At 39.4% G+C, this 27645-nt stretch overlaps 1 protein-coding gene across 1 annotated transcript; it reads left to right on the top strand.

The window, feature by feature from the left end:
- Positions 1–27645, top strand: Hs6st (heparan sulfate 6-O-sulfotransferase). The gene is given in 6 exon segments (XM_067081126.1): positions 1–856; positions 10025–10148; positions 15175–15196; positions 15199–15285; positions 18775–18940; positions 27263–27645. Coding segments are annotated over 6 exon segments (1365 nt in total). The 5' UTR covers positions 1–134; the 3' UTR covers positions 27507–27645.

Below are 27645 nucleotides of genomic sequence, written 5' to 3'. Positions count from 1 at the left end.
ATATCGATCTGTGTTAATTGTGGGGAGGGTGAAGGCCCTTCATCCCTATCCATAGCCTAGCCTACCAGCCTCTGCTATTGTGTAGCCTAGCCCCTTATAGCTTGAGACGCTGCATCATAAACAAGGTAGCTATTATGGTACTAGTAGACAGTACTGCCCAAACAGATTCACTGGAAGCATTGCTAGGGGACTGCGAAGGTGGGAAGAGCGACAGCTCCAGACGGAGGCAGAGTTGGGGGGTAGAGGTCGGTGGCCACCATAGTGAAGGGGCGTCTGGCTCAAAAGAGATTTGGATGAGGAAGCGGATGAAGAAATGTCTCTGCATGCTTCTCTTTTTGATTCTCCTGGGGGTGGCTGGAGTTGTCTATTTTGGGTATTTCTGCCCAGAGACAGTTTGTGCTCTGAGCTTTTCGCCGTTGCAGAGGAGATATAAAATGAAGTACATCAAAGATGGAATCAATCAATTTCACATCGGAACCGACGAGGCTGGAAAACCACTCAGCAACTCAGCTCGGTCTGCGACGGGGCCCTCGTTCGAAGAGGTCACTGGACACGACTTTCAGTTTGACATCAGAGGTCACGACGTTATCGTTTTTCTACACATCCAGAAGACTGGAGGAACAACGTTTGGGAGGCATTTGGTTGATGATCTTGATCTAGACAGACACTGTGAATGCCACAGAAAAATCAGGAAGCGATGCACTTGCCTGAGACCAGGCCCTCACTCAGACGAGACTTGGCTTTTCTCAAGACACTCGACTGGGTGGAAGTGTGGCCTTCATGCTGATTGGACAGAGCTTACAAGTTGCGTTGATGATATGATGGATAGGATCGAAGACAATTCAGTCGAGAGACGGTAAGGCAATATCTCTCTTGGTCAGGTTAGGCTAGTCATATATAAACTTGCAATTATGGTTTTTGGTAAGTATACTTGCACAGGCCTTATAATGTTTGCTATTACCTACATCATTTCTTTTGGCCGCTTTACCTACATCATTTCTTTTGGCGCTAGCTGCAACCCCTTTCATTCCTATTCCTGTATTTCCAGTCATATTCTCATTCTTCCATCATGCTTTCGACTCTCTCATAACAATTGTTTCTTAGTGTAACTGCAAGGTTACTCTCTTGTTACACCTTTCAGACTTTTCTTCTTTCAATTTCCATTTCAGCGCTGAATGACCTCACAGGTCCCAGTGCTTGGCCTTCGGCCAAAATCCAATATTATTCTTCTACTTACTCATGTCAGTTGTGTTTTGCTTAGTGTTAGTGCCATCAGTGCACCTTACACCATACATGGTGAACTGTTGGCATTATATTCTTAAGGTTCTTTACTGTGTCCCTTCAGCCCCTAGTGGCAACTCCTTACATTCCTTTTACTGTACCTCCGTTCATATCCTCTTTCTTCCAACTTACTTTCCACCCTCTCCTGATAGTTGTTTCATGTTGCAACTGTGAAGTTTTCTTCCTGCTCTACCTTTATAACCTTTTTACTGTCAATTTCCCTCTCACTGTCAAATGATTCATAGGTCACAGTGCTTGTCCTTTTGCCAAAATTTTATTTTCCATTTAGTATATTGTCAGTTGTAACAACTTTTTCCCCATGGTGACTTCCTATACAAACTTATCCTGTTGCTACCAAAATATTGAAATGTATGGTGACATGTTAATACTGTTTAATTTTAGGTAGTGTTTATCATAATGTGCTGCCGCCTCTTTGTTGTGGTAAATACATTTTATTTGAGACTGACAACGCGAGTTGAATTCAAACAAAAGAAGATCTCTTGGTTGACCTTGAATTACTTGTCTAGTTCAAGTGTTCACCACCCAGTGTATTTTGAATGCTTTAGCTCTCGTCAGAATTCTCCTTGCCATAGCAGCAGGAAGTTGTGAGTACTTCAGTGTTTTGACAGTTGGCGGATTTTATGGTATTGAAATTCTGCCTTTGTTCTTTAGGATGTCTTCCACAGGAAAAAAATCCAAGAACATCAAGTTCAGTAAAAATGATTATTGTGTTAGCAGGATGTTTAATTTTGAATTAGGTAGACATACTGTGTCAGCTGCAGGGGTCTGTAGTGTGGTCTTGAGGACAGATGTTAAGACTGGGAATTGGTCGAAGGACTTTATGCTTAAGTTTCTTAGACGTAAGAAAAGAAGGGAAGCAAATAGATTGAGAAAGCAAATAATTAGGTCAAGACATAAATCTGTTTATTCTCCTTAAGTGCCTTTGTCATTTGTCTGTATTCAGTCTCCAGCTCTTTCCTCTGCTACTCATTTAGCTAGAACAGACTTCTTTAGTTCCACCTTCCACTCCCCTTTTGCTCAGGAAAAGTGTATTGAGTAGTTGAAATGGGATGTGAACTTTATTTTAGTGTCAGATAAAGGGTTTGATGGCATTCATGTTAGGAAAACCATTCCATGTCCCCTGTAACGTACATGTACAATTTTTATCACATTCCCTTTTTGAGAAGTAAGGCATCAGTGCCATTCCCTGTGAGTAGCCAGCACTCAGGACTGCCCTGTGACAGTTGGGAGAGTCTCTCTGCCAGCTAGCCTAACTGGGTTGGTTCTTGGGGTGATGTGGTTTTTTGGCCTCCTTCACCTTTGTCTCATATACCTTGCTATGATACCCGTTTAATGCAGTTGCTAAAGGATCATTTTAGGAAACGTAAATCTTCTCACAAAATTTCGACTTCACTATCGTTGTAATCTAGTAATGGTGATGACAGCACTACAAGGACTCATGGTATAGGTATACAGTAAACAATATTATTAAAAATTTTGTTTTTATATAAGTAACTTACCAAGTAATTACATAGCTACAGTGTCAACTTGCATGGCAGCTTAAATTTTGAAATTCGCAGTAACGGTCTTTTGTTTTGTGTAGGTGAATAGCCCTGCCCATTTTTGGGGAAGAGAGGAACAAGTCAGCAAAGAGCTTCATTTTATTTCTGCCGGCTTATGACTTAGGATCAGTTGTGAGAATTCAGCTTATTTTGGAATTCTTTTGCCTTTTCTGTTGGTGTTTTTCCAATTGGTGAAGTATTTTTACCTTTGGTAGCCTTTGATGTGATTAGCGAGTGTAAGGTTTTCTTTTTGAGACCGAATTTTGTAAGATTAAGACTTTTTTTTCATGATTGGAGACTTGTTTTTTCGTTGATTACGACTTTTTGGATAACTGACTTGTTTTTACACAGTAGTATGTCGGACTCAAGTTCAGCTAGTGTTCATTATTGTAGCAAGGGCTGCAATATGAGATTAACCAAGGCATCTTACGACTCACATACCCTTTGTTCGGATTGTAGGGGCAGGTGTGTTCTGTAGATTTGAACTGTAATGAGTGTAGAGACTGGGATGACAAAAAGTGGAGAATTTTAAAGTCACAGTTAGCTAAACTGGAAATAGACAGGAAGAGGAAGGTGGCTTCTAGAGCTGATAGCAAGACTTTAGCTGGTCAAGACTCTGCTACTAAACCTTCTAGTGATGTTATTATTCCTGTTATATCTACTCCTTTACCTATTGTGTCTCCCATTCCCAGTCCTCTGAATGTACCACTTACTCCTTTGCCTGGCTCCCACGCTTCTGACCCTAACCCCATTGCCGGTTTCGAATCAAGGGTTGACCAGAAACTCGGTCTGATAGTGAATACTGTGGAACAATTAGGAGCTTCCATCAAGGCCCTGTGGATAAAATGAATGATAAGGGTGCCAGTGAAGTGTTAGTGGAAGAGGTGGCTGCTTGTCCCGCCAATGCTCCTAGGCAAATGTCACCGTCATACTCCCCTAAACCTGGGAGGGGTCATACTGGAAGCCCAGGAGGTCGGTGGGGTCTTCCCTCAGGTAGTCGTCCCCTCAGAAGCACCTGTTGTTGCGTCCCAGTTTGCTACAGACAGCCATTGGAAAGGCATCTGTAAGGAAGTGCATTATCTGTCCTCTAGTTCAGAGATATCCAGTTTTCTCCGGAATGCCGTGCGGTTGAGCGACAGCACTTGATTCCCAAGAGCTCTTCCACTCACAAGCACCCTTCATCGTCCAAGCGTCATTCATCTTTCGAGTGCCCATCTACCGCTCTCGAGCGCCAAACGCCCAGCCTCCTCTTTTGAGTGCCTGGCACCAACTTCAGTCCTTGCGGTGCCAGCTCCTGAGCACCCGGCTCCTTCTGGTTAGACACGTACTTCGGCTCCTGCGCCCGCAGCCTTGGATCCTTCATTGGTGCCGATAGGCGCCAACTTGATAACATTTTGGGACTCCTCAAGAAGGCACCTTCTTCAACTAAGGCTTCTACTGATTTGTCCAAGTCCCCAATTTTGTCGGAATAGGAAAAAGACGTAGATTAGGGCATTGCTCCCACAGCGGCCTTGCTAAGCTATTTGCTGCTAAGCTTCCCGGATTTTTTCTCTCCAGTGGCTCCTGCTTCTCCTGCTTCAGCTTTTTTAATAAGTAACCAGCCTGTTGACTCTTCCAGGCTGCCTAAGATGGTGCTTTCATCCTTTGCGAGGAAGGCCTCTAACCAGATTGAGGGTTGGCTCTCCGAGAAGAGAGAGCAAGGAAAGGCCTCTTTCAGTTGTTTCCATTGTTCTGTTCGCCAGTCCAGGTCCCGCTGGTATAGATGACGGATGCCATGCTACAGGACTGGTCGAACAAAGACCTACATGCATTCCCACCATTCAACATGGTAAGGGAAGTTTTAAACAAGTTTCGTACCCACCAGAAGGTGACAATGACTTTAGTAGCTCCATTTTGGCCTCTGAAGGATGATGGGTGGTGGTTTTTTATCATGTGGTGTAGGTGACAGCGTTGTTTTTTCTGGTTGTTTTTATTGTGGTACTGTGCCCAGGGCAGGGGCAACTATTGATGCAAAGCTTGCACTAAAGTAGAGGCACTTCACGGCTATACCGCCACGCCCTACTGGTTAAGATGAGCACCAACCAGAGGCAGTATCTACTGTACCTGCAGTAGCTCTCTTACCAGGTAAGGAGACAACAAGTATTGTTTCAATGCTGGCAAATTCTCTATTCTCAAATTCATTACCATCGCTAATGTTTTGCAGTAGAATATGTCCATGTATCCCACCTCCTGTCAGTGTGGGATTCAGCTATGTAATTACTTGGTAAGTTACTTATGTAAAAGTGACGTTTTTATAATAAAATAAAGTTTTATATATACTTACCAAGTAATTATATTATATAATCGGAGTCCCCCCCTCTTCCCCTCACATGGACATAAGGGCTTAAACAAATTGGAGCTCTTTGCTGAGTTGTTCCTCTCTTTCTCCGAAAATGGGCGGGGCTAGTCACGTACACAAAACAAAAGAGCACTACTGCGAATTGCAAAATTTAAGCTACCATGCAAGTTGAAACTATAGCTATGTAATTACTTGGTAAGTACAGTATATATAAAACTTTATTTTATTATAGAAATGTCATATCTGCAGTGTTAATTCAGTCGATTGTTGAACCATTCTCTTTTACTTTTTCCTCATTATAAATCCTTGTCTGCCATTCCTTTCCTCTTTCTCCTCGAAATGCACTCGTTCAACCTTCTGCAAATGTTTCCCCATCCAGTTCTGTCACTGTTATAGAATCTTCAGTTTTCTCCGAGCTAAATGCCATTCTAGCTGCTTTACCTTCAGGAAGTGGTATTAGGTCAGTCGAGACTGTTTCATGTGAAGCTGGGGTGTCTGGTCTCCCCCCACCCTTCATTCCGACCTTCCCTGTTTTCTTTGGCACCTGATGGCGCTTAGGCTCTTCTTGCTCACCCACCTTGTCAGCTCTGTTTAGCTGCAGCAGTCTGCATTTACCTTGGTTCCCCTTCAGTAGAGCCAGAGGTTCATTTTGAGGAGCTGGCTGCTGTTGCCTTGTCTCCCTCTCTGGCAGAAGAGGAGTTTGTAGCGGAGGAGTCTCCTATATTTCAGTGCTTGTTAGTGTTGCGTCTTGCTTTATCACCATTTAGTGGAGGAAGGAGGTCCAGTAGGAACTAGATCCCTGTAATCTTAAAGCATTTTGGCTCCCATTAAGTCTTTAAAAAAACCCAGACTTTCTCCTTAGATTAAATGCATTTTGGTAAGATTTCTCGGGCTCTGGTGCATAAAGCTTCTTTCAAGAATGCCAGCACTTATCTTTTTTATTTTATAAAGTCAAGTAGAACTGCCTCTTATGATACCGGCGTATAAACCTCATTCAGTCAATAATTCAGATTTCTTTGCCTGTCTCCATCTTTTGAAGGGACGTGGTCTTGAGACTTGAGGTGCTTTGGATAGATGCTGAGGCAGAGATTTTCTCCAGGTTTCTGTTTAGAGTTATTGAAGTTTTATCTTTTGCTGAACTTTTGGTCAGAATGAGCACCTCTTTCCTGTGCCAACTAAAGAAGTTTGTGGCGCCAGCTGATATTAAAGCATTAGAGGAGTCATTTGAGTTTGTAACTTATGTGGACAAGGCTATTAGACACTGAAGGCAAATGTTTGCATGTTTATACTAACTCCGTTGTGAAGAATGAGGACAATATTGCACTTATCTTTGAGCAAGGGTTTCTCCTTCTCAGAAGATGGCAGCTGTTTTAGTTTTTCCTTTGGATCACCTCAATCCTACTCTTTTCAAGGTGACAAAGGAGGGTATTTTAGTGTAGGAAATTAGAGATTTTATGTGAGTGACTTACCAAGTAATTACAGAATGGGAGCTATGTAATTACTTGGTAAGTATATATAAAACTTTATTTTATTATAAAAATGTCATTTTTATATAAGTGACTTACTAAGTAATTGCATAGCTCCCATTCTGCAATTACTTGGTAAGTCACATATATAAAATCTCTAATTTCCCACACTTTAGCCACAGTAAAAAGAGTCAGCGAGTTACAAGCCCTGGACAAACAAGTTGGTTTTTTGCAAGAGACAGCTATTTGCTCAAATATTTTAGGCTTCTTAGCCAAAAACGAGTACCCGTCTGACCCTTGGCCTCATTCTTTTTCTGTCCAGAGTCTTGCAGAGCAGGTAGGACCGTCGGAACAAGAGAGAGTATTATGCCAGTTAAAGCATTAAGATTTTACATGGAGAGACCCAAGAATATCGGAGGGGATCCTCATAACCTCTGGTGTTCTGTCCAGAACCCTTCACGTACTCTCTCCGAGAATGCTATCTCTTTCTTTTTGAGAGACATTATTTTAGAGTCTCACTTGGGAATTCAGGAGAATAATGTACCGTTGTTAAAGGTAAAAGTACATGAAGTACGGGCAGTAGCCACTTCTTTGGCTTTTTAATGCAATCTCTCTCCAGCTACCATAATCCAATTGACTTATTGGAAGTGTTGCTCAGTCTTCGCCAACTATTACCTACGTGACGTTGAAACTGTGTTCGAGGACTACAGTGCGCTGGGTCCGATTCTCTGCGGCTGGCGTGGCACTAGGGAATGAGGGGTAGGAGTGATCCTCCTATTTCTCTGTCTCCTAGCCTTGAGTTGTTGAGTTTTGGGAAGCCGGGGGTACTTAGTACCTGGAGCACCCTCCAATCTTATGGATGGGTAATACAGGTATATGTTTTTTAAATGGTGTACAAGTAATATAGTTTTATGGTCATGTGTTAGTCGATGTCTATTTTTCACCCAGGGCAAGGGCAATTGTTTTGTTTAAGCTTTGTTGAGTTTAAGAAGCACTCCCTGACCACAAAGCTCCCACTGAAGTAGGGACAATCCTGACACTACTGGTCATGTCCCTACAGGTCGAGATGAGAAACGACCAAGAGTCAGGGTCTTTCTGCTCTTGCTCTCTCCCCAGGTAAGGTTACAACAAGCATCCCCACAATGCCAGCATTTCTTTTCTATTTCAAATGCATTTCTTTATAATGTTTTTGGAGTAGCACATGCCCATTCTTCCCACTTATCGATGTGGGATTCAGCTATGTAATGACTGTACTTGGTAAGTTTCATATATAAAAATGACATTTTTATAATAAATAAGGTTTTATATATACTTACCAAGTAATTACATGAACAGAGCCCATCCCTCCTCCCCACACAATGACATAGAGCATAAACGAAAGAAGGGGGCCCACTTACCTGCACCAAAACAAAAAGAGCGCTACCGTGAATTTTCAATTCTTAAGCTGCCGTTTAAAGTAGAAACTATAGCTAAGTAATTACTTGGTAAGGATATATAACTCCTTATTTTTTTATAAAAAATGTCATGTTTATGAATTTTATAAGAAGGTATGAAGGTTCTTTGTATATATAAACATTCAAATATGTTACTGAAGAAATAGTTTAATATTTATCACAATAAACCAATGATATCAGAAACATTAGTTGTCAGCCAATCACGAGCTACACATGCTCATATGCCACATCTTCACCTGTGGGTGAACAGTTGAAATGAAACCGACCATAGTAAACATCTTCCCTAAAGGAAGGGAGGTCAAGATACCGTAGCAGTTGGGATCCAGCTGCTATGGTATCTCAGTGTTTGGCTGATCCTAGCACCCTGCAAGGCACAGTCGTGCTGGGATAGGGACATACTGCTCTTACTCTGTCACAAGCAGGAGACTGTAATACACTGAGAAAAGTCAGACCTTAGCCCAAGCACTGGGTGAAGCTCCAGGACTTGTAGGTTGACTTGGTAGTGGCAAGTCTGTCATTGAGACACTTTGAATAGTCAGTTCAGGTAGGTTTCAGTACAGTTTCTATTGTGACAAGAACAACCAGCTCTGCTTTGGCTGCTCATTCTTGGTCATATGTCATTCCTGGAGATGCTTGTCCCACTTGGGCTTCTGCACCTGTGGTTGGTTACTTTAGTGGTGTCTGAAGCAACACTGGCTATTTGGTTCAGACCCTCCATCATTCATTTTACCTATCACCAGGAGGTGAAGGATGATCTGTTAGAGTTCTGCTGAATTTCCTACTTACAGAGATGCAGCTGTTCTTTGACTCATTGAAGGAAGGTGGGGTGCACGATTGAATAGCTTGCTTGTTTCAGATGTGTGGATGAGATGTGATTCACTAGCCTATCATTGATCTCAAGATGGGCATGGCACTAATGGTATAGTAAACATTTTGGGATCAATCAGTAGGCTTATTTTGTACAGATGAGTGCCAGAATGATTGTTGGGGCATATGTCGACAAGCAAGAGAGAACAGTCTCTCTCCCTTTGGCAGTTGGCAATACAAGTGAACAAGAGGGCAGCTTGTCATGTCATAAAGCTGTCAGCTAGGCACATCTTCGTTAGTCAGAATATAGTGGCAGATCAGTTCAGTTGCCTAGAGCAGATTGTAAGGTCAGGGTGGTCCCTACACCAGCAGGTGGTGGAGAAGCTCTCTGAACTTAGGTGAATGCTGGTCTATTGACCTGTTTACCACACATTTAAACAGGAAGCTCCTAGTGTTCTGCTCTGATGTTTCTGACCTAAAGATGGAACTGGATGTAAAGGAAGAAAGTTTCTATCCTCATAGGAACAAATCGTGAATTAAGGAAAATTTTATCCCAGCTCCAACCATCATTGCATCTGTCCATGTTGCCAAAGAAAAAATGGTTCTGGATAGTCAGGTGAGTGCCAGTACTCAGTCCTCTGGAGTAGGATGTGACTTGTGTTCTTTATCCCTTGCTGTCTTTTTGCTGCTTGTTAATTGCCTAATTACCATGCTTCACAGTCTGCCTTATTTGTGCAATGCACAGATTTTTTGACTGGACGAGCTTTTACTAAAGATATATCTGAGTAGAAGACTTCAGGTTTGTGTATACAGGAAAAGTGCAAGTTATCCTAAAACTGTGAATTCAAGTGAAGAGCCCACTGGAAAATGCAACCCAGTGCTCTTTTATAGCTTAGGTTAAAAAAAATAAAACTAGGAAAACAAGGCCATCTTGTTAAAAGTAAGTACAGTAGATTATTATTGCCTACCCACCAGTTATTATGGTACTACTGTAATTTCAAGTATGGCAGTGGTTTGTTTTTCATAAAGATATTTACCATGGTTTGTGAATTTACCTTGCCTATTTGTTAGGTATTTTTTTAAAATGTTCTGCTCTTAATTGTTGTTTCCTTATAGGTACTTTTATATAACCTTCCTTCGGGATCCAGTTCACCGTTATCTCAGTGAATTTAAACATGTACGAAGAGGTGCTACATGGAAGACAGCTCGTTTGTTGTGTGAAGGGAGGCCTCCTACTAGGGTGAGCATAGTTTTACTGCCTTTCATAGTCTTTTGAGTGTAAAGTTTTTAATGAAAGCTATACCAAGTTTCTTTGAATCATTTTATGTTTCTGTTAGTCCATATTCATACAACAAAAGTACTAAACAGTTTTACATATGCTTTTACAGTAAACCCCCTGTATTTGTGGTCTCTCAATTCGCTGACTCACCTATTTGTGGATTTCTCTATGTAACATATATACGCATTATTTGCTGAAAATTCGCCCATTCATGGTATTTTTCACTGAGAAATATTCACTAATTACTGTATTTTCATCTCGTTTTCAAGACTAAATGCATTTTTTGTGATAAAACTATTAAAATACTCAGGTAATGCTCGAGTTACGATAATTCACCTTACGATAATTCGATTATTGCAGTGGGGTAAGCAATTAATACCGATACGACAATATTTAAAAAATATTTTTAAATTTCACGAGAGAGAGCAAATTACAATAGACAACTTTTCCTCCATCTCTTTATCCCATCTTCTAGTTAAAAAAGTAAAAGAGAATGATAAAAGTACAGTATTGTTAGTAACGTTATACTCTTGCGTAAATGCGCACAGCCATAAACAACTGACTGTGAAACTGGTGTTTTGCTTATAACCGAATTGGATAACAAGAGCGTTTACCTAGTATTTCAACCATTGTACGGTAATAAACAATTACCGTAGGTTATAGGACAAATGACGTTAAGTAGAATAGGACTGATATATTTTTACGTTATACCCTTATTCGGTATGGATAAAAAATCTTCAAGGAAATATACTGCTAAATTTAAGCTGCATGTTGTAACTGAAGCTGAGAAAACATTTTTCAAGCTGCTAATGACTATGCTGTAGGTTATTGTGCATCGGCAACATGGATGAAACACGACCGTAATTAAAATTGGAGAGAAAGTATTTTACTCAAAACTACTGGACTTGAAAGAACACATTACTGATATTTTTACGCCGATAAACGATAAATATGAAATGCTTGTATTAGGATGAAATCAAGTGAAAATAGCGAACGGAATCTTGATTTTTTTTTTACACAAAACAAACGCCCCCAAACGGCCATCGTCAATCGTCATCTATTAACAAAAATATTATATAAAGTAATTTCACAACGAGATGTATTTTAGTTATATTTCAACTTAAAAACATGTTTTTTTATTTGGAAAATAACCATTGCCCCATATAAATAAAGTATCTAGAGATTCATTTACACTAACTAGAAGCAAGAAAAGGGTCTCTGAACTGAATTAGATATGGCAAAATAAACACCGCATAAACGATTTCCAAAACCAAAACATGATCGTATTTGAAAGTGTTGATTCGAAACAATTGGTTTTTAGGTGCATTTATAATACAAAGGCAATATAAGAATATATATACTTTAATATTATTGGATACAGTGAATTTGGCATAACATTTCAAAAGATCCTTGGAAAAGATGCATATTCGTTTTTTTATGTTGATGTTTGTATAATTAGGTTGTAATATTTTTTGAATATAGAGTACAGTATAATGAAGAGGAATGAAAAAACACGCGGTTCATCGTATATTGTATACAATATACCATAGTGTAGGCTAAGCTAATTTTTGTTTGTTATTCAATTTCTCTTTGTAGTGAATTATATAGAAGTGTAGGTAAAGTCACTTTACATGAACTTCCAGAATTAGCTGATATTAATAATTACTATATCGTGTATGTTTGGAGTATACTTTATAGTGAAATAGGCTAGGCTACCAGTTATATATATAGCTTAATGGTACCAAATACCCTAGTGTAGGCTAGGCCATGCTCAGATACTACCCGTGTGAGCATTTTTACTTTTTTTGTGTGTGTTTGAACTATCAAAATAGGCAGTTCTAAGTGTTTTTAGAAGGGTTCTAAGTATTCTTATAACATATCTGGTTTCAGCAATTTGAAAATGCAGTGTGTGGGATGCATCCCCTTGCTAAAGTCTCGTGGGGTTTACTGTATTGCCAACAATAGTTGGGAATGAGGATTGTATTTGAAAATGTTGATTTGAAACTAATTGGGTTTTTAGCTGCATGTTATTAATTTATAGGCACAGAGGGTGAGAGAATGAATTGATTGCATCCTTTGAATTAATTTCTGGTTCAGATTCAATGACATATTGTGTACCAATATTTCTCTATGATTTTTGTATCTGATTTGTGTTATATTGGTATGTGGTTTTTTAAATTCCTCTGTTTTTTTGATTTACATTAGGTTGTAATTTTTAATTTTTTGTAGGACCACATGATTAAGTTAATTGAGAGATGAGGAATGAAAAGAACAGTATGGTTCATCAGTCTTGGGGATTAGAATCAAACAATCACTACTTAAGCTAAGTACCTACCAAGCAATTACATAGCTAGTGGCTTTCTATACAGCAGTCTAATGCAATTAAAATTTTCGCTGTGGCGCTACCATTGCTAGTATAGGTAACAGGGTCCCACCCACTTTCGGGACTGACAGGTACAAATCAGCAGAGAAGATCAATTCATTTTCTGCCGGCTCCCGACTAACATCGGTAGTCTTGTGCAGTCATTGCTTCATCTTTTTTGGATTTTGTCCTTAGTTTGTTGAAGTATTCTCTTTCTTTTTTTTTGTGGTGGCTTTAAGAGGGCAGATTTTCGTTATATCGTTAGCTAACGTTATTTCTCAAGATAGTTAATTATGTCTGACTCCAGCTCTTCAAACATTCGTTACTGTAGTGAGGGGTGTAAAACCAGACTTACTAAAGTGACTTATGATTCAACACACTGACACCGTGAACTCATATATCTGATGTAGGGGCATGGATAAAGGAAAGAAGTTCCACAATCTTGCCTTTCTACACTTTCCAGGGCCCATCTTTGCTCTTTCCTGGCTGAAGAGACCTTTCAAAATGGGTCCCGGTCATTGCCTATTTCTCAAGATTTGTAAGAGGCCTTTTCATCTTTGGCCCAGAAAACCTGTAAGATTTAATATCTAAAACCCTCCTGCAGCACCTTCTAAGAAGCTCTCCTCTTCCAGGCACCACTCACCTTCCAGGCACCCAGTGTCTTCATCCGGGTAGATGAATGACCAGTGGCTTTCAGGGAAGAAGGAGGACCAGTTATCTCCTCATGCCTGGCACCAGCCAGACTGTCCAGCCTGGCACCAGTAACAAGACAATTCGACCTTTCTGCCAACCAAGCACCTGACCAAGGCAAAGGTTCTACAGCAACAAGTGTCTTTGATCTTCTGCACTTGAGACAATGGATCCGAATTCCCCAGGATTCCCATCAGGTTATTCAATTGGCAAATTTTATGGGGTTTTGCAGAAGATTGCACTCAACTTTTTGTCAATAAAGCAAAGGTCCTGAAGACCCTCTGTTGTCTCCAGTTTCGATGGCCAGATGAACCTCCAGGAAGTGGATCAAGAACCTTTTCCATCAGCAGTTTCATGTAGCGGCCTGTTAAGGTTTTTCTTGGCCAGTTATCTGACCTTCTTTGCCCCAGCTGATCCAGTTTCTCCTGCCTCCACCTTCCTCATGAGGAATCAGCCCGACGTCAGCTCTCGTCTGCCTAAGATGGTACTGTCTTTTTCTTCTAAGAAGGCTTAAAGGGAAGTTGATGACTGGCTCTCTCAGAAGAGGGAACAGGGCAGGGTTGCCTTTGCCTTCCCTCCTTTGAGACTTACACGCTGGGGATATCTTGCATATGCCATGGGAGAAGCTCCCTCCCTGGAAGTCGCTGCCCCTCCCAGGGGGATTTCTCAGGCATAATTGACGTGGTGTGTCATTTGGCCTTCTCTGTCTGCCAAGATTATGTATTCTGTGGCAGATTTAGACCACCTCATTAGAAATATCTTCAAGGTATTTGAGGTCTTAAGTTTTCTTAACTGGACAGTCAGAGCTCTAGCCCAAGAAGATTGAAGACTGTCTTGCTTGCAGAGGACTTCGCTGCAGACTGGTTAGGAGTATTGTCCTGCTCGTACAAGGCAATTAGAGACGGATCTCTTGAACTGGCTGCACTTTTCTTGGATGTGCTAAAGAAGAGGGAGCTATGGTGCTCCTTCACAACAAAGGGAGTGACTGCAGTGCAGAAATCAGCCTTACTCTTTTCTCCCCTGGACCATTCTTACCTATTTCTTCAGGCCATGGTCAAGGAAATAGCCATGGAACTTCAAAAGAAGTCCACACAGGATCTTCTTGCTCAGTCTTCAAAGCACCCCAAGGAGCCTGCTTTGTTTGGTGCTAAGACTGCCTCGCCTCTTCAGCCACAACCCTTTTGTGGAGATGGACAGAAGTTTTCCTCTAAGTCCTGTACGACTGTGTGGTTCTCAGCCAGATCAGTTAAAGAGTCCTCCTCCAGATTCTCAGCCAAGAAGTGATGTGCATGTCTTTCGTGCACCTGTAGGAGCCAGACTTCACCTTTTTTGGGAAAGGTGGAGCATCAGAGGAGCAGAGCCATGGATCGTACAAGTCTTGAAAGAAAGGTACTCCCCTTCAGGGCGATTCCCCTCTTAGTTACCTTTCCGATTGCATTGATGGAGTATTTGAAAGGCTCCACAAGGTATTTGGCCCTTGCAGAAGAAGTTGCTTCCCTTCTCCAGAAGGAAGCCATAGAGGAGGTGAAGGACGACTCCATGGAGGGGTTTTACAACCACCTTTTTGTGGTCCCCAAGTCATCTCGGGGTTGATGTAAACTAACTACAACAGTAGGTATGTAACCAAATAAATAATTTTATCATAAAAATTTTCATATTATACAATATCATTTTGTTATATAATGGTGAAAGATGGAAAATAATATATAATGAAGTTATGAAATTACCATGCACTGAATTTTTAGGTTAAGAATATTTTCATTTAAGGACAGAACAAACATTGTGCTCATCATTTAAGTAAGACTGGCTGAACTGAAAAGTGTACTTTACTATTTGTAAGTAATTTATTGTAATTAAGTTAATTATTTCCTTCTCTCCCAGTACTTACAGGATGAGAATTTTTATTTTGAAATTGTTTACAACTTTATATTTCAGGAGGAAGTTCCTTTATGTTACAAAGGGAGACATGGGAAAATGTTACCTTGGAAGAGTTCATGGCTTGTAGCAGCAATCTGGCAAATAACCGTCAAACTAGGATGCTAGCAGGTGAGCATACAGTGAACATTATATTTTTATGTCATCCATAATGGTAATGTATGAAACTTGCAGAAAATGTTGGATATTTAACATGAGTGCTCTGCCAAGATTGTAGGTTGCCTTGGTTATTATAACAGGAGCAGTTGAACAAAACCTGATTGAGCTGAAGAGAGGATTGTAAAGTTACTGTACTCAAACAGTTTGATAAGTACAGTATATAATTAAGGTTTGCACATTTTACATGCACCATGAAGTATTTATATACTGTATATGGTTGGTGGTCTTTTTAAGAGTGGCATTGGATAGGTACAGTAATACCTCAGACTACATTGTTAATTTGTTCCGAGACTCACGACGTAAGTCAAAAAACAACAAAGTCATATAAACCCTATGAAAAAATACCTAGATAATATAAACACTTATAAGCAACCCTTTGGTGTTGCTAATACTTTGTATATACATTAGTCGTTTTTAGTTAAGCATTTTTCTATCTTTGTAAAATAGCAAATATATATATGTTAATTTTACAAATTGTAAAATAGAAATTATATGTATGTAGTATTGTATACAGTGTTAGCAACTCCATAGCATCACTAATATTATAAATGTACTGTACAGTAAATTGTTAGATAGTAAAACATTTTGCTGTCTTTTTAGTTCATGTATAGTAAATTTATGCATGTTAAAAAAAATTTGATGTAAATACACCAGCCAGATGGGTGACATCAATGTGCTCAGTGGAGGAGGAAGGTAAAGGGAGAGGAGGAGACTATATAGATGATTTGGAAGCTGAATTTCTTTGTTTGGGTTTGTACATGGCAAGAACTTATCAAGATTGCCCTGAACTCTGTTGCTCTTCTCTTCATCCAAAATCATCCAGGAAGAAACAACTAAGTTGTGCATAGCTCCATTACCTAGGCAAAACATTCAACATTGGGGTCCATCTCAAAAAGTGCAAGGGCTTTGTCATTGTATGGAAAGGCTCAATGCATTTTGTCATTGGCAAAAAGTTAGGGTTCTTGATCTGGTTCCTGGTTCTCTGCGTATCGCTGCTGCTTGTGAAGCTCCATCAGCTCTTTGTTCTTGAATGATTGTTTGTCTGCCTCCGATAACAAGATGAAATCCTCCTCTCCAAGTGTGTTTCTAGCTAACTGCTCAGTGTCACCAGGGCTGTTTTCTTATCCACCTTGGCAAAGCCCTTGAAATCATGAACAATTTGAGAGCACAGTTTCTTCCAGATGCCATTGATACCCCTGGCAGATGTTTCCTTCCAAGTGGCATTTATTTTCAGGACTGCCTTGTAGAAGTCATAGCCCTTCGAAATATCAAGGTTGTTAATTTGTCACTGATGTTCATTGCATCTACAGCCTGCCTGAGTGTTCACTGTAGTTAATGTTGCTTGAAGATGGCAGTGATCTCCTGGTTGCAAGATAGAGGTGGTGTTAGGAGGCAGATAAACAGTATTATTATCATTATTCAGAAAATGAACCCTATTCATATGGAACAAGCCCACAGGGGCCATTGACATGAAATTCAAGCTTCCAAAGAATATGATGTTCATTAGAAAGAAATAACAGAAATACAGAAAGAAGAGATCACTTATTAAAAAAGAAAAAAAAAATTAACAAATTAATAAATAAATAGATAAAAATTTGATAAAGTTGATAATGTTATGAAAAATGAGATATTTAAAGAACCAACAGTTAAAAGAGCCTTTTCCCTTGTAAGACAACTTAGTAATTACTCTTTATAACAGTGAGCTGTTTGATGTATTACCTAATTTGCAAATAGTAGCAATTGGATACTTGATCTTTACTCTTTTTTACTAGACAAATGTAATGTTACAGTATTGTACTTTTTCTCCTCTCTGTTGCTATGGTCAGGTCTTGAAATAAAAACAAAAGGTCAGGATCTACGATCTTTCCTTTCACCTTTTCCTGCGAGCACTTCTTATATTGGAATACAGAGCTAATTGTATTAGGGTAGTAATGCATTGCATCATCGCTTGAACTTTTGAAGTGCCAGTTGCATGAAATCATCAGGGAGGCTGTTACACAGTTGAACAGTTAAAGAAATAAAGAACCTCTGGAACTGAAAAGTTTGACATTGTGGAATATTTACTGCATATTGGTGCTGATGTTCAGCGAGTCTAGTTGCTCTTGGCAGAAAAAGATCTGGGATCAATTGTGAATGTGAAAGCTTTCTGTTAAAATACAAATTATGTAAAAACTGACAAACAAGAGACCACCTCAGTGGTTCAAGTTATAACTGCTAATATTAGGAAACAGAAACCTACCACCACAAACCACTCTACCTAAAAGAGATAAATCTCTGGGAGAAGCAGGCATCTACACTGGAGAGCGGTATTCTAGTAAAGGAAGGACAAATGACTTAATACTGGTTGCATTGATTTTATCACTTTTATAAAAATGAGGCTTAATGTACAATACATTAGCTTAATCCGTGTGTTGAATTTGGTCTGTTTGTCATGCTAAGCTCATCTACATGTATCATAAGTAGTGATGTTTAGATGAAAGTCAACGATGTTTTGTGGTTGGCCACGATCACTGTCCAAAATAAGAATCTTGAAAGGGATGTCCTTTTCCCCACAGTATTTCCCCACTGCTGGTACACAGTGGTTGAAGAATGAATTTTCAAAAATTAATGACCATCACCCAAGCCTTGAGATTCAACATCTGCATAACTGGGAGAGAGGCCCTGGGGATCTTCTTCGATGCTCAAGGTTACCCTGCATAATAAACCAGCAGCAGCTTTAGCGTAAAGTCACCTGCACAATTTCCTCCCAACTTTAGAGTCAAACAGTCTCTTGCAACATTGAAGCCTGGCATAGCCTTCTCCTCATTGGCTATGTTTCTAATTCTGGACAGAATTTATTTTGTTTTTTGGGGGGGTTTAATTTTTGGGTCCTGATACATGTACTCACTCCTTTTTCAGTGTTGGAATCAGCTGTCTTAAACAGGTAGGATTCACATCAAAAATAGATATTTTCCTAATAATATTCATTTTTTCCTTTTGTCATGAATTATCCCCCCAAAGGCCCCACTCATGTGGACAGAAACAAAAACTGAGAACATTAGATGCATGGACCACTGTTCTCCTGATGGGGATGGGTCAGCAGATGTTATAAATAGACAGTCTGGATAAAGTTTTTAGTGTATATACCCTGTAATCCTGCTGATTGTGTTGGAATATATAGCTATCATAGTGGAGGTAAGTATTTAAAAGATATACTGTAGTTGAAAAATTTTGAAAAATTTACATTTTTCAACACTAACTATCAGGAACCAGAGGCACCCTGTGTACATTCTTAATGTATTGGAGCCAGTTGATATTTTTTTTTTTTTTCAGTTTAATGAGATGTATGGGATGCACAGAATAGTATAAATTAAAGTCATGGATTTTGTATCAGGAAAAAAATTAACAAGTACATTTTTGTTTTATTCTGGGACATGATAAATTATTAAATTGTACTTTCAGATCTTTCCTTAGTGGGATGTTACAACACATCATTTTTGGACCCAGAAGATAGAGGGAAAATGCTGCTGATTTCAGCCAAAAATAATTTGAAGAAGATGGCCTTCTTTGGTCTAACAGAAGATCAGGAAATAAGTCAGTATATATTTGAGGAAACATTTAATCTCAAGTAAGTTCCTAGTTTTTATTTCATATATATGATTGTGGTTGCTGAATGTGTTGTAATTTGCTGTATAATATTAGATATCTAGTGAATATGTTAGCTAGAATATAAAATGTTGAAGATAATTTCTGTTTTTTGATAATATACAAACCAAAGCCTTTTGAAGTATTCTAAGTGAAATGGAAATGGTTACTCAAGCGTGATAACTAGGTGGCTAATTGGTGGTTGGTAAGTGAGTGGTAGGGCACTGCCACTCGGTAGAAATCCAGCACTTTTCCTCTCATATCTGGGATTGTGCAGATGTTTCGGGTGGGATTATGATAAAAGGCTCTGGTTTTATATCTAAGGTATGTTATCTTCAAAATTCACTTTTTGTTTCTGTGATAATACAAACCATTACCTTTTATATAGGAAACTAACTCTTAAGGTGGAAGGGTTGGTCCCTTGGAACTCACTGGTGTTGTTTCATCTCCAAAATTTCTAGACATGAAAAATAAGCAAGGAGAAAAAGACTCTGTAACTGCTTATATTGGTTTGCATAAGAATGCAAAGGCTGCCCAGAGCCCAAGTGTGTGCGTTTAGATACTCAGTCTAAGAAATTCAGGAGCATCTTGCCCTTCCTACATTGGAAGAAAAGTACAGATCACTTGGTAACTGTGTTATCCAAAGTTAAGCCAATTATAAAATAATGGGTTCAGATGGTCATGTTCTGTCCCCCCCCTTTTTTTTTTTAAAAGAAGAGCTGAGGATGCCACATATTTTGAACCTCAGCTTTAAGATAAGACATTACCTTAATTAACTCACTTGCAACATAGCTCATTCCAGTACAGAACTTGCAACATAGGTCATTCCAGCACAGGCTTAACCTGAGTGTTGCCTTGTAAGAGAGAAAGGATGAAGGAATCAAGTACCCAGTCACTCAGCCATTCAACCCTAGCCTTATTTTACCTTGCATCATAAGCAAGATGCTTTTTTGTCCTTGTGGAGCTTGGGTAACTGTTTTGCAGCCACTGCAAGTCCTAAGGGGAAGGTGCCCAAGGATTTCTGTAACATCCATCAGGTAGAATGATGTATAGGTTATTTGTTGACACCAGACCCCTTCCCTCATCCCTTGATAAACCGAGAAGTTCCTCCTAAATACCTTGGACAGGGCCAGTGAATCTGACTTCATGAGCTTCTGCCTGTACTGAAAGATTGTTTCTTTTGCTGGCGTGCCCATGCACTTGCTTGATGGTTTCATGAAGCTAGAAAGAATGAGTTCATGGATACCTCCTTTTGCTTGCTGGTACTAACAAACAGCCAGTGAAACTTAGGCTTATGGTTTTGGATTTTATTTAGATAACACTGCAAGGCTTTCACTGGACAAAAGAGCATCTTATCCAAATACCCACTAACCAAGTTTTAGAAGTAGGGGCTAGGGAAACTCAAATCTCTCTTCAGAAAATGACAGGTTCACAGTCTTCACTTTGAACTTATTAATGACCAAGAATGAGAGCAAACCCCAGCCCTCTGAATGCTGAACTTAACAGGAAAGGCCGTGCATATTGCCTGCCTGCTGTGCCAAAGCTAAGATTAAAAGAGAAAACACTCTTGTGCAAGATGTCTCTATCTGAAGTCTGCCCTAGGAGCCATTATGGTAACTGAGACTTTGGAGACCTAAGTTCATAGGTTTGGCAAGACTTTTTAGATCCTCATGAGCAATGATAGTTCCTCTGTAGTGAGATGACCTGGATCAACCTCATACCCACTGAGTACACCATTCACTAATCCGGTCCACTTATAAGTTGAGTCTTTACTACTGTATACCTACAATTGTTGCATCATTGGCATACTCAACAGTCTTGTTTTTCAGTCCAACAACCATATCACTTATATACTCTAAAAATAACAGCTGACCAAGAACATCAAAAGCAACTTGCTGCTGCCTTACTATGAAGAAATCTTGACTCATTCCTTAAACATATTCACCCACTCCAAGTTTCTTAAGTTTATAAATAAGGGCCATGTGATTTACTAAATCGAAAGCAGTGTTAAAATCTATTTGCATTACTCTACATTCAAAACCAATATCAAGGTTCTCTTGCAAATGACCTGTCAAATTTGAAAGAGCATTGCAGGTACTGTACTTGACTGCAAAATATTTGCATATAGACTATCAGCTAACAGTCCTTTAGATTCCACGTACCTATATATTGGCTTAAAAATAAGTTTTTCTGCAACTTTAGAGAGTACAGGGGAGTAGAAATTGGCCTGTAGTTACTGCAGTCTGCACATACATGCCACTCTTTGCAAAGATGCTATGTCAGCATGAAAATCTTTAGAATCTACCAGTCTTAGGAGACAATACACTGGAGACCTTTTTAAAAAACAAAGAGAAGAAACCATCAGGATCTTCTCCACCCAAGCTATCAACACTATCAAGAATTTTCTTAACATCCCTAGAGAGAAATGCCAAATTTGTAAGAATAGGTTGAGGATGACAAGTATCAGGAAGAGGGACATCCTCAGCTGATTGCTTAGCTTCAAAAGCTTAATGAAGCTTTTCAGCCTTTTTGTTAGGACCAGTAACCAATCTGTCATCAGCTGTTAGTAGTGGTGGAATGGAAGACAAGCCTGACCCAAAAGTAGATTTAGCCAATGGGCAGGGGAAGATTAGATATTTTATTCAAGTACTACACTAATGATTTAATGGAAAGAAACATTACAGGCAGTCCCTGGTTATCGTCTGGCTCGGTTGCGATTTTTGGCTGCCGATTTCCGCTTATTGGCGCCAATAATCACATAATGGCGCCGATACATACCTAACAGAGGTGCCAATAACCGAAAGTTGCTGAAAAAGTGCCAAAAATTGCCGATTTTTTATTATCAAAACGGAACCCCCTCCGATAACAGGGACTGCCTGTATAGAGCCCAGTTTTATAGAAGAAAGCTTTTGGGTGAAATATGAATATCAGTCCACATGTATAAGTTTGATTGATTAATATCAAAAGAAATATATACAGTGCTTAGATTTTAAGATTACAAAAAAGTATTGCTAAATTATACTTCACTTAGAAACTAATAGTAATGATGTCGGTAAAACTCATTCTGCTATTGATTTTGAGAATGTAATCATTACCAGAATGCAAATGGAAATCGATTACAATATTTATATTTTTGAGATGAAACTCACCCTGTCATTTGCTTCATCTGCAACTACTTGGCACGGGTTCAACAAGTGTTAAAATTGAAACAATCGTTAATGGACGCTCCCGATAGCTACACCCACTCTTTGGAGGGTAGGGGTCAGACAGCAACTGGTTTGGTTTTCATTCTTCCCTTGTCATTGAAACCGGCAGGTTATATAGAGAAGTTCTCTGAAATTTGGGTTTGCTTTTCTTGGTTAATGAATTGGATCATCTGGCTTTTGGTTTGTATTTGACAGTATGGATTCTTCTCAATCTTCCCTATGAAAATCTATTAGATTTTGCAAAGTAAGTGTTTGTAAGACCAGGTTGGGTTAACTGAAGTATGATACAGACAGTCTCCGGGTTACGAGTTTACGATGCTTTTCAAATATATTCATAAAAAAATTATGATGTTCCAGGTTTACTGACATTCACAACGCCGGTTGACGGAAGAAATATGGCTCCAGAATGGCAGAATGGTCAAATTTTGGAGGTTTTTTGTTGAAGAACTCAATATAAATGCAGGATGCATTGTTTTCAAGACACCCAAAGGATTAAAAGAAAGGTTTTCCTATGATTTTCAACAGTATTTTGGACAACACCAGTCTGACGCCGATCGGAAGAAATATGCATCCAAAACAGTGGAATGGTCAATATTTGAAGGTTTTTTAATGAAAAACTCATTAATAAAAATGCAGGGTTCGTTGTTTTCAAGACACCTAAAGGATTAAAAGTAAGGTTTTCTAGAGATTCTCGACGGTAATATTTTGGATTGATTAAGAGAAATATCATGTAATAATTTTGTGATTTTTAGTGACTTGAGAAGCGCTATAGAAGCTATTCGACGTTACAAACCAAAAATTAATATTGCACAACAAATTAAGTTATTACTCCATAATTTATATAATAATGGGAAAAATGTAGAAATATATTGGATCCCTGCCCATATATGGCTCGAAGGAAATGAAGAGGCTGATAAAGCAGCCAAAGAAGCAACCCATATGACAAGATCAATGATTATGTAACACATAAAAATGGGTATTATAAGTAAATGGCAAAATATATGGAGTGAAGAATCAGAAAATGAAAAATTAAGACAAATAAAACCTGGTGTTAGAAAATGGAATTCATCAAATCAGAGAGAGAGACATGCACAAGTAATTCTGACACGTCTCCAAATAGGCCATACTCGTCTGATGCATGGACACTTAATGAGCAGCCCACATAACCCTGCTCCCGAATATCCAGAATGCAAAGTGATAACAACAATTAAACGTGTTGTGTCAGTGTCCAAAATATAACCAACAACAGTTACCAAGTTTCAGAATCTATAACATTTTCAATTGTTCAAATTTTAATATTGATGAGGAGCTGTAAATTAATTGAAAAAATAAGAAGTAATTTATGAAAATATGGAAGCCCATGGGCCGGTTAATAAATAAAAAAGTAAATATGAATTTTAAAAATCTTAACTTATTCTGATTTTTCTCATTAGTTTTTTTTTGTGGAGATGGAAACGTGAGTAAATATATTTAATGTGTGCGTGTGTTCAGTGTGGAAGCATATGCCTTTTTGCATGTTTATTTTTAAAATTTAATTGTCATTTGTCGTTTAGTCTCAGTGCTTGGCCAATGGCCTAGACCTGGTACACCATTTCATTTTAATCCTTTTGGGCTAGCCATATGAGAGCCATTACGCAGCTTGGTGGTCTGGTTAAACTATTTTATTAATAATAATAGTTCTTGCAGGGAAAGTCCTTGGAGTCCTTGAGCCCAGACCTCTTACTGTACGGTATTCAGTCCCCTCAGATGAGAATTGGGTGTGTGGTTATCTGGAAAGAAGTCATTTCAGGGGTGTGGTTGCCAGTAGAAGTGAGTCTTCACGTTAACTGCAAGGAGTTGTTGGCTATCCAGAAGGGATTTAAGACCAGGATGAGGGTGTCCAACAAAATAATTTCTGTCTTCTCGGATGTTTCTCTGGCTTATATAAGAAGGCAGGGGGGCATGAAGTCTGAAATTTTGGTAGCCATCGCTAGGGATTTAGCCTTTGGAGAGTGGAGAGGAATATTATCCATATGCTTCAGTTTGCACCTGGTGGACATGTTAAGTTGTCCAGGACAGGTACTCTCCCACGATTGATCTTTAACTTTGTAGTTTGCGAGGTGGTTTGGAGTGTTCAGCCAATCCCTCATTGTTATCTTCACAACGAAGCTGAATCATTGTCTCCAGCTGTGTCTCTCCCAAGTTCCGGACCCTGTAGCCTGGGCAGTAGACGTTATGGTTCAAGATTGGACAAACCTATTCATGTATAACTTCCCTATGTTTTCGCTGTTGCAAGGGCTACTCAAGAGTTGAAGGCTACCAGGAACACCACCATTATTCCAATCGTGCCTTGGTGGCCAAGGAGGAATTGATTCCCAGTCCTTCTGGATGTTAATAGAAGTTTCCTGACAATTACCTCCATAGACAAAACTACTTTGTCAGATGGGGACAAGGAAACTTCATGGAAATGTCAAAATGCTTCATGTAACTGCATGGAAACTGTCAACAAGCTCCCCAGCCCTAGCAACTTTTCTAAGTTGTCTAGGGACTTTTTTCTTACAACAAAGGGGAAGTCCACTAATTTCTTGTTCAGTACAGTGGAAGCTTTATAGATCATGGTGTAAGTTAAGTGGTATTTCCTGTCTTAGTACCAATATTAACAATATAATAAAGTTGCTGCACTTCTTGAGAGATGCCAAAGGTGTTTTGGTTTCCTTTATCAAGGCTATAAATCCATGCTGGCTTTGTATTAAGGCATTTTGGGCTGGGTATTTCAGAAGAGATTGACAAAGGTGAAGCTATTCGCTTATTTCAGCTGGGAACGTTGAAGGTTCTGCTGAAGCTGCTTTTATGAAACCTATTCATTGGCTTTTGACACCTTAGAGACCCTCCTTTCGAACCCCTGAGAGAGACTTCTCTCAAGGCTCTTCCTTAGAAAACACTCTTTCTGGTTAAGTATATCTTAGTTTAACCAGACCACTGAGCTGATTAACAGCTCTCCTAGGGCTGGTCCGAAGGATTAGACTTATTTTTACGTGGCTAAGAACCAATTTGTTACCTAGCAATGGGATCTACAGCTTATTGTGGAATCCGAACCACATTATAGCGAGAAATGAATTTCTATCACCAGAAACAAATTCCTCTTGTTCTTCTGGCCTTGTCTGTGGCCAAAAGAGTAAGTGAATTACAAGCTATATCGGTGTTAGTAGGGTGTTTACTTACTGGAGCAGAATTATCTTTTTTGATATCCTTTCATACTAAGAATAATGTCAAGGCCAAAGCTTTTCCAAATTACTTTTCTCTATCCCTTTGCTACAGTTATAACTCTTGAGGAAGAAGAGCTAATTTTATGCCCTATTAGGACTCTAAGGATTTATACATCCCATTTTAACCATTACGGAAGCAGTGTAGGAACCTATTTTGCACTGTCAAGAATCCTGAGGTTCCTATGTCTGAGAATACCATGGCTTTCTTTATAACATCCTTAATCCTAGAAGCACGCCATGCATTGTATCCAGAGGAGTGTCCCCTTTTGAAGGTGAAACTGCACAGTGTCAGAGTAGTAGCTACAAATATTAGTTTCCATCAGCACTTCTCTCAAGACTGTCAAGTTTGGCAGCACAGTGGAGGTGTGGCTCTTTGTTCACTTCTGACTACTTGAGGGCTGTCTAGATCCAGTAGGAAGACTGCCTTACACTAGCACCAGTAGTTCCAGCAGGGGAGATTTCTCCTAATCTTCCCCTTATGTGTTATGAACAGGTATAGGTTCTTGCTATGGACCACCATCCTGAGTAAGTGAGGAACTGCATGTGTTGGAGTTCGTACATGATAATATCGTACTCTACTTTTGTTTTGATTACGTTATTATGCTCACAGGCAGTCTCCTGTTATTGGTGGAGGTTCCATTCCCAACAGCGTGACGATAATATTGGCGCCGATGTCTGGTTATCGGTGCCACTTTTAAGTGGGGATTGGCACCAATAACCGGAGAGCGGTGCATGTTGGTGCCGAAACTCCAGTTATCGTCATTGCTAGACAAGTGCCGTAAGACCGGATCGCCAATAACCAGGGACTGTCTGTAGTTGCATTTGCTTTGTTTCTCTTAGGTAAGGGCAAACAATAGTTCATTAGAATAAGCAGTTTTGGACTTATGTTGCAGAGCCATTGGTCCTTACAGTATTGGAGAAAGCTACCCTAAGCTGATTAAGAACCACCTTTTCATGCAAATTGGTATTGTTTTGGATGTGAGGTGCCAAAGCAACTCAGTTAGGTAGGTGGTAACTCTTTAGGGATCATGTTTAAATGTGGTTTTAGTTCCCATCAGCTCTGCAGGCTTGAGGCACAGAGACCTAACTTGCCATTTTGCATTGCACAATCTCAACCATTGGCTATATTCTGGGTCCATGTTCCCCCTCCTACAGTAGTGGATCTCACCTGATGAAGATCCTCATCTGACAAGTACTTTCCATGATCCTCATCTGACAAGCACTTTCCATGGGATAGTATTCATCAGGTAGGCAGGAATAAGGATATTTCTAATATCTGATAATTTGATTGTAGGGAAATCTCTTACCCTCCTCCGGCACGCAATGTTGGTGTAGGGAAATCTGTTACCCTCCTCCAGCACACAGTGTTGGAGATAGCAAATGATAGAGGGTAAGTTTCACCCCAAAATAACAATTTTTATGATAAAATAAAATCTTTAGAAGAGTACGTACCCTCTATCATTGAGATCCCTCCTCTCCTCTTAAGAGATTAAGAGAAAAATGGCAACCAAAGCAGTGGCTGTCTTACCCCCACCCACCAAAGGATAGGGGTAACAATCAGGAGTATTCAGTAATGTTTGTTTCAGTTTTAACACTTGTCGAACCCGAGCCAAGTAGTCCCAGATAAAGCAAATGATAGCGGGTAAGTACCTAAAAAATTTATTTCATCATAAAAATCATTATTTTATATGATGATGATATATTCTACATAATTAGATAAAGTAAATCAACAGTTTTATAAAAAATTATTATTAATGTAGATCCAGCTGTAGTATTTGACTTTTGCAAATGGATAGTTAGAATTTCAGAGCACACTCTCCAACAATTAAATTTCCGACCTCTCAACTCTTTCAGATTTCGTGTCCGTTTTGAGCAGCACAACCAGACCATATCAGATCAGGCTTTGCATAAAATAGATCCAGAGACTTTGAGACGCATTGAAGAGATCAACTACTTAGATGTGCAGCTCTACAAATTTGCAAAGCAGCTCTTGCAGAATCGATTTAAAGTTATGTCTGAGCAGGACCCTCACTTCAAGGAACACTTTGAAAATATGGGCCGTAGTCAATTTTCGTGGTCTGAAATTGAGAATACATAATGAAAGTTATGTTGAATAATGCTTAAGAAGCACTTTCAGCCTGACATCAACAGTTACACTGATGCAATTTAGTTTAGCAGCTTGTTTGCCTTTCTCATATATGAATGTAACAGTTGATTGGTTCCCCACTAACCAGAAT

Source organism: Macrobrachium rosenbergii, chromosome 36, assembly GCF_040412425.1.
Source record: "Macrobrachium rosenbergii isolate ZJJX-2024 chromosome 36, ASM4041242v1, whole genome shotgun sequence".
Classification (NCBI taxonomy): domain Eukaryota; kingdom Metazoa; phylum Arthropoda; class Malacostraca; order Decapoda; family Palaemonidae; genus Macrobrachium; species Macrobrachium rosenbergii.
The sequence above is the reverse complement of the archived record's forward strand: the minus strand, read 5'-3'. Positions and strand labels throughout refer to the sequence as shown.